This window comes from Ascaphus truei, chromosome 3 (genome assembly GCF_040206685.1).
Source record: "Ascaphus truei isolate aAscTru1 chromosome 3, aAscTru1.hap1, whole genome shotgun sequence".
Classification (NCBI taxonomy): Eukaryota; Metazoa; Chordata; class Amphibia; order Anura; family Ascaphidae; genus Ascaphus; species Ascaphus truei.
The window spans coordinates 6639445-6651990 of NC_134485.1; the positions used below are offsets into that span (position 1 = coordinate 6639445).

The 12546-nt window shown below is 44.5% G+C and overlaps 1 protein-coding gene and 1 long non-coding RNA gene across 4 annotated transcripts in view; both read right to left on the reverse strand.

Moving 5' to 3' along the window:
* Nucleotides 1–977: 977 nt before the first annotated feature.
* On the reverse strand, nucleotides 978–2086 carry LOC142490864 (uncharacterized). The gene is made up of 2 exons (XR_012800115.1): nucleotides 2035–2086; nucleotides 978–1142 (listed from the first exon to the last, which is right to left on the reverse strand). It is a non-coding gene; the product is annotated as an uncharacterized LOC142490864 (long non-coding RNA).
* An 8735-nt stretch (nucleotides 2087–10821) lies between these two features.
* Nucleotides 10822–12546, reverse strand: part of PDZK1 (PDZ domain containing 1) — a 125328-nt gene continuing 123603 nt past the window's right edge. For all 3 annotated transcript variants that reach the window (XM_075593564.1, XM_075593565.1, XM_075593563.1), the window contains one exon: nucleotides 10822–11398. In XM_075593564.1, the coding sequence (XP_075449679.1) occupies nucleotides 11324–11398 (75 nt within the window). In that variant the 3' untranslated portion in view covers nucleotides 10822–11323. The remainder of the gene's footprint in view (nucleotides 11399–12546) is intronic.

Here is a 12546-nt window from a genome sequence, read left to right on the forward strand (position 1 = left end):
TGCAAAGTGGCCGTGATTTAGTCATGTTTCTAGCAAGCACTAAGGTATGTAGAACGGGAAAATCTTTGAGAAGGATCAGTAATACTAAGGGCTGATTATGTCTGATCGGAAGCGGCAGATCGGGAGCACAGATTCCTCCCCTCAGGGCCCTATTCAATAATCTCCCATTATTCCCACCTCTTCCACCAACATTGTTTCACACGTTCACCTGTTTCAATAAAAAGTATATCGGTAAAATCTTCGGCGCAATACAGTAGCGAAAAGAAATGTGGAAACTTGTTTTGAATACATCCGTTTTAGCGAATGTCCATCTCTACTAAAGAGGCAAGAAATACTTCAATTATTAACCCCCTAGCAACCATAGTGGCCATGAATACAGTACGTGCATCATATATGCTTTCATGTTCACAATGGTCACTAAAGGGTCATTAGTGCCCATTCCATGCCATAGAATACCTTACTAAGCACTAAGGTATACACGGGGTTAAACAGCCCTCCTCCCCCCTGGGGGCCTAACCCCTCTCCCTGGGAAACTTACCTCCAACACCCATCACCACTTCCCCCCTCCATCTAACAATGGCTAGAACATGCCTATAGACTATAAACATGGCATATATATATATTTTTTTTTCTCTCCTGTGTGTGTGTATATATATATATATACATACATACATACATACATACATACATACATACATACATACATACATACATACATACATACATACATACATACATACATACATACATACATACATACACTGTGAAATGCCATAATAAAAAGATCTGTATACATATAGGCAATAGGCATTTCCCTGTGTGAGGGTGTTTAATGCATGGGTAACACTATCAGCAGCGTTAGCAAGTGGTATAACAGCAATCGTGAAAGTCAGTATATCCATAGCATTCGATATCAATTGTCTGTGATATCGATTACTAGGAAAAACAAAGCGGGACAAAAAGCGGGACACAGAGGGGTCATTAAAAGCTATTTATTGCCGGCTGGGAGCAGAACGGGACCCCAGTGCGGACACGTGTCTTTTGGGCTTATTCCTGAGTCCGATTTCTTCCTCTCTTGATGCCGTCGTCTGGTATTTGATTCACTTTTCTTTGTGTGATTGTCCCACCTTAATTACCAGTATCTGTGAAGAAGAGTCAGACAGTGAGAAGGAGGAAGAGATCGGATCTCTGCAGCGAGAGGACTAAGGCCGCGGATATAGTAGGCAAGAGCAACGGCGCGCATAGCATCGCGCGCGCCTGTCGCTTGAGCGATCCGTGGCCTTTGGGATTGGGATGGGGATGCGTGGTCGTGACGTCACAAAGCGGTGTTCGCCCTCATAAGTTGAACATCTCACGGGACCCCGGCCGTCGCGCGACTAAAACACAATTATTTGTCTCCTGGAAAATCTGCCGCACGGTCGCGCTTCCTCCTTCGCGCGCTCTATGGCCTGTCTCATAGAGGTACGGCCTTTTGTTGTTGGTGCAACGCACGCGATCGCGCACTGTATGGACGCGGCCTTAGAATGGAACTTCTCTGGTGCACTGGGCTGCGGTACACACTGCAGTACAGGTATATGTAAATAGCAGGGCCAACAACAGAAAGCATGGGGCCCAGGACAAATAAAAGGAACAGGGCCCCCCACCCCGTACCCCGCCGGGGTTAAGGGGGCACTCCAGCTAAGTGATAAAGCTGAGAGTGAGTTCTTGTGTGTAAAAGTTTTAAAAGTCATTTTAAAGTATGAGGCTAGTGAGAATGAGGCTAGTGAGTGTAGGTAATATATACCCTCACTCCATCCCTGACACGAGAATAGGTACTTATACATTGTTACCACACAAAATACAGGACACAGTGTATTTTATTAAAGGGTTATAATTAATAGGTATATGCAGTGTTCGACAAATCACCCAAAAATCTACTCGGCCACCCAAAAAATCTACTCGCCCCTAGCCATGCCCCTAGCCACGCCCCTAGCCACGCCCCTAGCGCATATAAGTGACTATCAGCAAATACACACGAATGCAGCCGTTCCCTACCTGTCTTCTGAGTTAGGGGGGATTCCGAGTATCCTGGTAGAAGCTTTCTAATCAGATCTGGAACAAAGAAAGTTAGAAATTATTTTAAAACCTCAATACATTCTTATGTGTAGTCCACTGACTACTTGTTTGACTGGGTGACTGACTGAGTGACTGAGTTACTGAGTGACAGGGTGAGTGACTGACAGGGTGAGTGACTGACAGGGTGAGTGACTGACAGGGTGAGTGACTGACTGGATAACTGACTGACTGGATAACTGACTGACTGGGTGAGTGACTGACTGAATGGGTGAGTGACTGAATGGGTGAGTGGGTGAGTGACTAACTGAGTGACTGACTGACTGACTGGGTGAGTAACTGACTGGGTTACTAACTGGGCGAGTGAGTGACTGAGTGGGTTACTGACTGACGGAGTGGCTGGGTGTGTGTGACTGGGTAACTGGCTGAGTGACTGAATGGGTGACTGACTGAGTGACAGGGTGAGTGACTGACTGGGTGAGTGACTGGGTAACTGACTGACTGGGTGAGTGACTGACTGAATGGGTGAGTGACTGAATGGGTGAGTGGGTGAGTGACTGACTGAGTGACAGGGTGAGTGACTGACTGGGTAACTGACTGACTGGGTGAGTGACTGACTGGGTGAGTGACTGATTGGGTGAGTGACTGACTGGGTGAGTGACTGACTGAGTGACTGAGTGACTGACTGAGTGACTGACTGAGTGACTGACTGAATGGGTTACTGAATGGGTTACTGACTGGGTTACTGACTGGGTTACTGACTGGGTTACTGACTGGGTTACTGACTGACTGGGTTACTGACTGACTAGGTTACTGACTGACTGGGTTACTGACTGACTAGGTTACTGACTGACTGGGTTACTGACTGACTGACTGACTGACTGACTGACTGGGTGTAGAATGGGACAAATACATTAGGAATAACTGTAGACAGCATAAGAAATTGTTACAATCAACCAAAACAATGTTTTATTTAGCAGTGTATGCGGCCGGGAGCACCACCCCTTTGGCACCTCCCGTCCGGCAGCGCCCCCCCCCCCCCCCCAAAGACCCTCTTTATAGTTTTAATTATAACCTGCCTTTTTATTTTTTGGATGGGCTAAAATCCTAACTGAGAAAGGCTAGGCAGGCCGGCATTCCCCCCCCCCCCCCCCCCCCTCACTCGGGCGTAGTGGAAGCTTTGTGGAGGTGGCAGGGTGGGTGGGAGGCACGTCCCCAGCGGGCTCCCCATGGGACAGTCAGCCCCGCCATGGCCGCCACTGCCCTGCTCCCCTCGCCGGCATGTCCCGCATGGCATGAAGCTAGTGGTCGGGGGTGCAGACCGGCATATCCCCCCCCCACACCTCATGCGGCGGCTGCGCCGTCATGAAGATAGCTGAGCTTAGTGTAATCTTTGGGGAGGCGGCAGGGTGGGGGGGAGGCACACTGTCCCATGCATACACACACACCCATGCATACACACACACCCATACACACACACACACAACCATGCACACACCCACACAACCATGTACACACACACACCCATGCCCACACCCTTGCACACATACACCCATGCCCACACCCATGCACACAGACACACACACCCATGCCCACGCCCATGCACACACACACACCCATGCATACACAAACACACACCCATGCACACACACACACACACACACACCCATGCCCACACACACACACCCATGCCCACACACACACACCCATGCCCACACACACACACACACACCCATGCACACACACACACACACACACACACAGATCCATGCGCACACACCCACACACACATGCCCACACCCATACACACACACACACACATACATACCAATGCATACACACACGGGACGCCGTGACAGGCCGAGACGGGGGGACACCCCCACTGCAATCTGCTGGCCCGCGCTGGACCACGTGACAGGCCGAGAAGGGGGGACACCCCCACGACAATCTGCTGGCCCGCGCCGGACCACGTGACAGGCCGAGAAGGGGGGACACCCCCATGACAATCTGCTGGCCCGCGCCGGACCACGTGACATGCCGAGAAGGGGGGGACACCCCCACTGCAATCTGCTGGTCAAGTTAAGCGGGGACATGCCAAGAAGGGGGGGACACCCCCACGACAATCTGCTAGCCAAGTTAAGCGGGGACATGCCGAGAAGGGGGGGACACCCCCACGACAATCTGCTGGCCAAGTTAAGCGGGGACATGCCGAGAAGGGGGGGACACCCCCACGACAATCTGCTGGCCAAGTTAAGCGGGGACATGCCGAGAAGGGGGGGACACCCCCACGACAATCTGCTGGCCAAGTTAAGCGGGGACATGCCGAGAAGGGGGGGACACCCCCACGACAATCTGCTGGCCAAGTTAAGCGGGGACAGGGAGAGAAGGGGGAACAGGGAGAGAAGGGGGAACAGGGAGAGTAAGGGGGCTTGCAGGGAAGGAGTAAGGGGGCTTGCAGGGAAGCAGCAGAGGGGCCGCAAGACGGAGGATTGGAGAGTACTTACTTACTCTCCAAGAGATCTCCGGCCGGAAAGAATGGCCGCTCGTTGGGGGCGGGCTCATATAGAGCCTGGCCGCGCGCCCACAAAGCCTGGGAGCGCGCGCCAATCAGCTGTCAGGTAGGGGGAGGTTTTTTTTTTAGCGCGAGCAGGGAAAATTTTCAGCGCGAACGGGGGAAATTTAAAAAAACAAGCACGTGTTCTGCTTGGACCAATATTTACTCGCCTGGGGGTTAAATCCACCCGCCCCGGGCGTGTAAATGTATAGGATTGTCGAACACTGGGTATATGTACTGATAACCTGTGAATGAACTGTGGGATTTCCAAGTCATGGATTCCAAGGGACCAGATGGCTACCAAGCTTGGTGTCTATGGGTCTGTGCGGAGTCCGGACTTGAAAGCCTCAGGGATGCCACGGTGTTAGAACAGGAGGGTGCTGCAGTTCTGCTTGAGTACCCGCATCCTGGGCTAACACAGCACTATCCGGCCACCATTTCCCAGAGCCCAGACTCTGTGGAGCCTGGGCAGCGGGTGGGCTCAGTATGCAAAGAGGCAGAGGTGCCAGGTTGGCGCATGTCCCTTTGCAGAATGAGAAAAGGTGCCCACCCGGCTTACAATACCGGCAAATCGGTGATTGGCTGACAGGAGAATTCCCAGCACAAACGCTGTAGAATACGACGCAAGATGAAAAATGATGCAATTTGTGTTTATTTTGCTCCAAATTTGCTATGATACATCTCCCCCGTAGAAGTATGTGCTTACCTGTATGGGCCAAAGGAGGTACCGGATGTCACCACTCATACCTTCCTTTGCAAACATCTCCTCCATCGCCCCAGTTGTGAATGAAAGAAATGCTAACTAATCCTAAACGGCAGGGAAGGGACAGTGTTTTCATTGCAGTGACTAAAGAGGATAACTATGAGATTGTAATAAGTAACTTCAGAGATCTGTTTGCAAAGGAAGAACTAGTAATTCCTGTAAAAAGCACAAAGAAGCAATGCCCCATTTCTGCACAAGGTGGCAGCAGAGGATAAACAACAGAACTGAAACGTTTACATTTTTTCAGTGATGCTACTGTACTGTTTGCCATAAGGAGAGGCGGGCACATTTTTGTTGGCGAATATGGATCCGCAGCAAATCGGCCGATTCCTTTGGTCCGCGGATTTCAGCGTATCAACCTTTAAAACGGTGATTCGCCGGCCCTGTAAGTAGCCACCACTTCATGAGGTCTGGTGCTCTGGGAGTCCCACGATGTCGTGACTACTACGTCACGGACTTCACCAGCTCATTTTCTGTGGGAGACCGTGTTCTGCGCTCCTGTGGATCATGCAAACAGAGGAACAGAAGAGGATCTTCCGTTCCCGTAATCAGTCACGCCCGGATCACGGGATCACTTTTTCTTAAATGTAACTATTAATGTTGCAATACATTTTACCCGGCACTTTATCTGAGAAATCTTACAAATATTATTATTTATTTGCCGATATTGCTGTGCAGAAATGACCATTATCAGATAGATTGGAAAATCAATCTGTAACTGAGTTATATTGTATTATGATTATACGCTGCTTTATTATTTCTGTGCAAATTAGGGGTATTCTGACTACTGTGTAACAACAACCTGTACTACCACAGCAAGGTTTGTACTAATACTGTGTTGAGGGTTTCAATTTCCTAATTATCATATAAGGGTATTAATAATGCAGTACTTACTGATTTAATCCAAAGTGAAAGTTCACATTGTTTATTAGTGTTTAGTTTGCATCTGCATTAATATCTGAGATCTGACTCCAAAAGACTGTTCATGGTCCCAAGGTTCAGCAAAGTATCTGGCCGCTCCTCCTTCTCTTACCGTGCACCCCAAAACTGGAACAGTCTACAGGAGACTCTCACAGCCGTCACTAGTCTAAGTTCTTTCAAAACTAAAGCGGTCTCACATTTTAATCTGGTAACTGTTTCATACGCCTATAAACATATAGTATCTCTTACTGTGCATGCTATGTCTTGTATATAATGTATAACCCTGTTCACTTAATGTGACTATGTATTTGTAACCATGTATTATTTGTCATCATAACTCTGTGCCCAGGACATACTTGAAAACTAGAGGTAACTCTCAATGTTTTACTTCCTGGTAACACATTTTATAAATACAAAATATCTGTTAATACCTTGCCTTGCCCCATACAGTATATTAAAGTGTGTTTTATTTTTATTGTATCCAAACCCGTGTGAAGCTTCTTGCTCCAGTACATGGTATTGCATTTAGCTGAAGTTTAATGTTTGTTATAACAGAGTTTGTTTTTCCTGGAAGCCTGTTCGGTCATTCTAAAACCGGTCTCCTGATTTCTGCTCCTTGATTATATCTCCGCAGAGAGAGCCTTTCTGAAACGCTGCCATTGTTCCCACGCCATGAGCTGAAGCGCTGGGAGTCGCACAGATCTGCACATCACGGTGCAGCACCCAGCAAGGCCAAACTTAACTAATTACTGTGGGATATCTTCTAGATTAAGGGTGTTCAACTTCCCTCCCCCTCCCCCTCCCACCCACTCTTCAACAGATCAGGTTTTCAGGATATTCCTGTTTCAGCACAGGTGGCTCAATCAGAGGCTCAGTCAAAGACTGAAGCATCATATCTATATACCTTGCCTCTGATTGAACCGCAATGCTGAAGATGGGACTGACGGAGCCACCTGTGCTGAAGCAGGGACTGACGGAGCCACCTGTGCTTAGTACACATTGATTAGTTAGAACAGTTGTTCTTGCGCATGGCACCCCTGCAGGATTTGAAACATTTCTGGCACCCCTACTCTACATGCTGCAGGCCACTCTTCTCACTCACATGTACCACACTCACCCTCCTTAAACACACAAATCCATCACACTCTTTTTGACTTGTGCAAAAAAAGTTACCCGTCATTCCTCTTGTTACTGTGCTGTTGAACTTATTGGTGCCTGTTAAGTCATAATGTCAATCTACGTGTCCTGCAACGTTAGTGAAAAGAAGAGCAACACTTTTGGATGTCAGTGCAAGCCCCACTGCGGTGAGAGAGGTCCCGTCCCCAGCGCCGAAACATTGCTAAGGTGAAATAAACCATCTTGTACTGGAATCAAGAGGCAGTAGTAAGAGTGCAGGGATATCTTGACTGTTACCTCCTGTGAAATACATACATGGAAAGTATTGACCAATGGCAGAGGTGTTTGGTTACGGACAAAGTGCCACAATCAGACCACTCCGTAATGGCTACAAACTAGCAATTGAACATTGTACTTTTGAAGACTGTTCACTACCCAACCACTGCTCAATCAGCAGTCAGGACATGTGCAGCCACAGGTAATTATGCCATAAAGGACCGTAGGATTACATTCAATTTACGGTACATCTGATTAGATATTGCATGATTGCACAGTGTCATAAAGAATCAGTGCCCAATTCATACACTAATAATTAACTTGCTGCTGAGTGACCAAAGGTTTAAGGAAGAATGGGATTCGTTTGAATCAAGTCTGACACTTTTTCACTTCAGTCAATTCACATATTTTGGAATCACTTTAACAAAATTGTGTGTCTTACTGTAATTGTCCTGAAAATGTAAAATAACAAACTTTTATTATTGCTTTTGATGAGATATGCTTTTTTTTCTTCTTTTCGTGATTGATATATATATATATATATATATATATATATATATATATATATATATATATATAAATATAAAAAACAAATAAGACTGCGCCTTACAATGTGAACCGATCCCCAGCTAAAAGGTATAATAATATAATGATTATGTGAACCAATTAATGATGGATGTAATAGATATCAATCGGATGATGTAACAAACAAGATCAAATATGAAAAAATAATTCCATAAAAAATAGATATAAAAAAATATATAGTAAATGTATGTCTAAATATTGCTGGTCTATATGAAACTGAATAGAGTAGCATATGCCACCAATGGATAGGACAAGGGATAATAATAAAAACAGAACAAAACAATAAAATAATGGATACAATTGCATGAACTGATTAAATAAGTCCAATATTATATGGATTAGTAGTGAGATCTTGCTGCAAACAGGAACATGCTGCCTTCCACGGGGAACCAACAAATTTCAAGCCAATCTGTACAAAAACACAAAAAAGAAAGCGCCCGATCCTAGTGCAATATGTCCAAAAAAATATAAATTTATTTCCCTAAAAAATCCAACAAAATGCTAACTCACAAACAACAGATTAAAAAAAGCGTTTTATGAGATATACTCATGCACCGGACGAGGATACAGCTACTCAGCTCACTCCGTGTCTTCACCGCATGGATCTGCAGTGCTCCACTGGGTCTCCGTCCAGCAGGAACTCAGGAAGCGACACTGTAGTTCAGATAGTCCTCCGGAAACAAGGCTGGTGTGTAACAAGTTCCGGGCACAAATGTGTACCGTATCTGAGCTGTCAATAGTTGCCTCTATCGTTATGTAAGTCCAAGATGCAGAAAGTAAGTACCCACATCAGCAACGCAACATACACCCTACGCGTTTCTTCACATTACGTGATTTCATCAGGAGATGGATCTAAGATGTAGCATCATTAGTATATATAGGTAAAACAATCCAATCAGAAAAAATCTAGCTAATTGATTTGATTAGTATCAGTTGTGGAAGACGTGTTACATAACCCTTTGTATACCATACAGAACTAATCCTAGTAGGTTCACAGCAATATTATGTGACAAAAAAAAAATATATAAGAACAAATGGATAAATAAAACCTATCATTATATAACCAGTCTAAAGATAATAAAAGCAAAAAGTATATAAATAAGAAGATATGGAGAATATATAATAATAACTCCATAATAATTATATAATATCTATATAATATCTCTCCCTCTCTCTCGTATAATTGAATGTAACTAAGCACTATCATTTGGATACTATTGGAATACATTGCTGTTAGGCACAGAGCTATATAAATATGCAGTATAGAAAAATACTCTTGGTATATGAATATAAAAATAGCAATGAGCAACCACATAGCAGTCTTGCAATGGGTGTGGTTGCTCATTGCTTTTCTTAATCTGTTTTTTTTTAATCTGCTTTCTTTAATCTGTTGTTTGTGAGTTAGCATTTTGTTAGATTTTTTAGGGAAATAAATGTATATTTTTTTGGACACATTGCACTAGGATCGGGCGCTTTCTTTTTTATGTTTTTGTATATATATAAATAAATATATATATATATATAATACTGAGTTAAGTTATGGTGAGTAAAAAAAGTGACAAAAACCCTCCACAGGAAAGCAAATATTTGTATTTGCATATATATATACATATATATATATATATATATATATATATATATATATATATATATATATATATATATATATATATATATATATACTGCATTTATCAAAAATACATTTCACTTTTTTCCAAGGAAACCTTGATACATGAGTCCATTGTGTCAATTGTACCATAACGTTTGAACTTTGATGTCCTCTCTTTTAGTCCAGGGTTTCAAGTCATCTGAAAAGGAAATACATACAGAGCAGTTCACATACTGTATGACCATTGACTGGGTTGTTAGGGAGAAATTGAATAACAGCTACGTAAGTATAAATAATGCACATTAACCGATACCTCCAGGTCCAGTAAAGGGGCCCAAGCCCCCCCACCCCCCTTGCCGGAGACACTAGACTTTATTGCCTGCAGGCAAGAAGGGGCATCCTTTTCCCCTGGTCCACAAAACAGGGCCCTCCCCTTCCCCAGGCGCCCTCTACTGGGCCCTTCCCAAGGCCATCCCTCTTGCAGGGCTTTCCCCTCTGCTGGCCGACGCAAATCTAGAAGAGGGGATTCTCCAGGCTCTCATTCTGCACTCCTCCACTGGGCCTACAGGCCCATCCAAGGGCCCCAGGTAAGACCACTATGTTCCCTGAACCAGTATTCCCTTTTACCCCCTCCCCAGGCCCAGCACCCTTCCCAAGCCCAGTACCCATTTTTACCTCCTCCCCAAGTCCTGTACTCCCTTTTTCCTCCTCCCCAAGTCCTGTACTCCCTTTTTTCTCCTCCCCAAGCCCAGTACATACTTATACCCCAAAGAATCCCCTTATACCCTCCCCCCAGGACATCCTGATATTCCCCCCCTGACCCATTACCTCTTTATAGCTCCCCCTGGACCATTACCATCTTATACCCCCCCCCCCCCCTGGTACCTGTGCATTTTGGGACTGCCGTCAAAACACAGAATATTAACATACTTCTACAGTGAAAAAGAAGGTACACATTTTTATTCAATCTGTTAACAAACACTGGGTTATATTCACTAAATTGATATATAGTGTTAATAGCAGTTGAAGAAAAACAGACATAGCAGTAATGACTATTGTACTTTAGAGCTTGTACTTCCCTGAGGATAATTATTCTTGACCTCTGCTACCTTCCTTAGTCATTAGGTAATTAATAAACTGGCGATTAGGAAAAACCTGTCCATTGTTTCCCTTCAGAATCTGAGGTTTACAGGCTGTTTGGGTGTTTGGTATGAAACGTTATTTCATCATATTAAAGTGAATGATTGCATTCTTGGCTGAATAAGTGTCAGTAGTTTTAGTCAATGAGTACAAATGATTGAACCTTCCTCCCACAGATGTTTAAACATTGGAGCAAAGCCATGTCATGGAATAGTCTTCACTGCGCGTTTTGTGGTTTGGAGAAAACGAATACCCGATAAATTGGTACACTTCATAATTTTGACAGCTGCCAGGGTCAATGTTCTTATTACAGAGAGGTGTTATCTTCATCATGATCAGCATTGTTATCCTGCCGGGACTCCTCTGCTGGAGGTGGACTTGCCTGTATTAGGTTAGGTGAGAGGTTAGTGAATTGGGAGCATCAAAACAAATGGAATAATACAACGTTTCTCATGCAATATCGGTACAAAAAACTGATTCATTAAAGCAAAGAATCTAATGGAAAACGATAACCTGAAGCAAAGTTATATTCACATGGTGTAGAAATTCATATCTGTTCACAGAAACACAACAAATCTGTCATTATAGACTAAGGGACACACGCAACAACTGCGGGTACAGGTTCTCTCACCAGTTCCAGCGGCGACTACCATTCTAGTCAGTGGGAGTTAACGTCACAACAAGCGAAATAACCACCTTGGCCCAAAAGGGTGTTATTCAATATGCTTCAAAGGGAACAATCACACCACTATAAGAACAAATATGCCAATTGACTTCCATGGGAGTTTTCAGGTGAGAACGGTGTGCTCACCGCTTCGGGGGTTATTGAATAACCCCGTAAACATGTCTATTTCTAGCAACAGGACTATTATGATAAAAATATGTGGTTACAGGAAGTGATAGGGAAGTGGTTTCTGCATTTAGAGATGTGTCGTAGATTCTTTCGTCCGGTCAGTTTGGCTGCACAAGCCGAGGTGAGAATGGCACTGTGACAGAACCCCCGTCGGAACCACATCTTGGAAGGTAAATCACTGTTGGACCAGTGAAGTGACAACAACCGAGTGGAAGAGACCGCCCAGACTTCAACTGCGCTTGCACCAGGAGGAAGGATGAGGAAGGAAGGCAGGATTGCCACAGGCTGGAAAGCTAAATTCAAAACGCGTTTGAAGCAGACGCTTGTGACTATTCATTTTACCAGTCCCAATTTTATTTAAAAAAAATATGCCATAGTGTTGTCTCTGTTTTTATAAGGATCAAAATCTCTGAGATCTCCAGGGAGAATTGTGAATTCCTACACTTGTTATTAATCTGATAATGAGCATATGCTACTTATAAAAGATCATCTCCAAACAACACCTACTGTATATCATCTATAAGAAATCTACATCTACTGTGTAAGTGTTCCATTATATACTGGACACTCTGTATTATTTTGATGCAATTAATCATATAATTATTTCTTCCATCTTCCATATATACATCGTACGTGCTGAGTCTATGCGCCAGAGGACATCATCTTCTCTAATACAA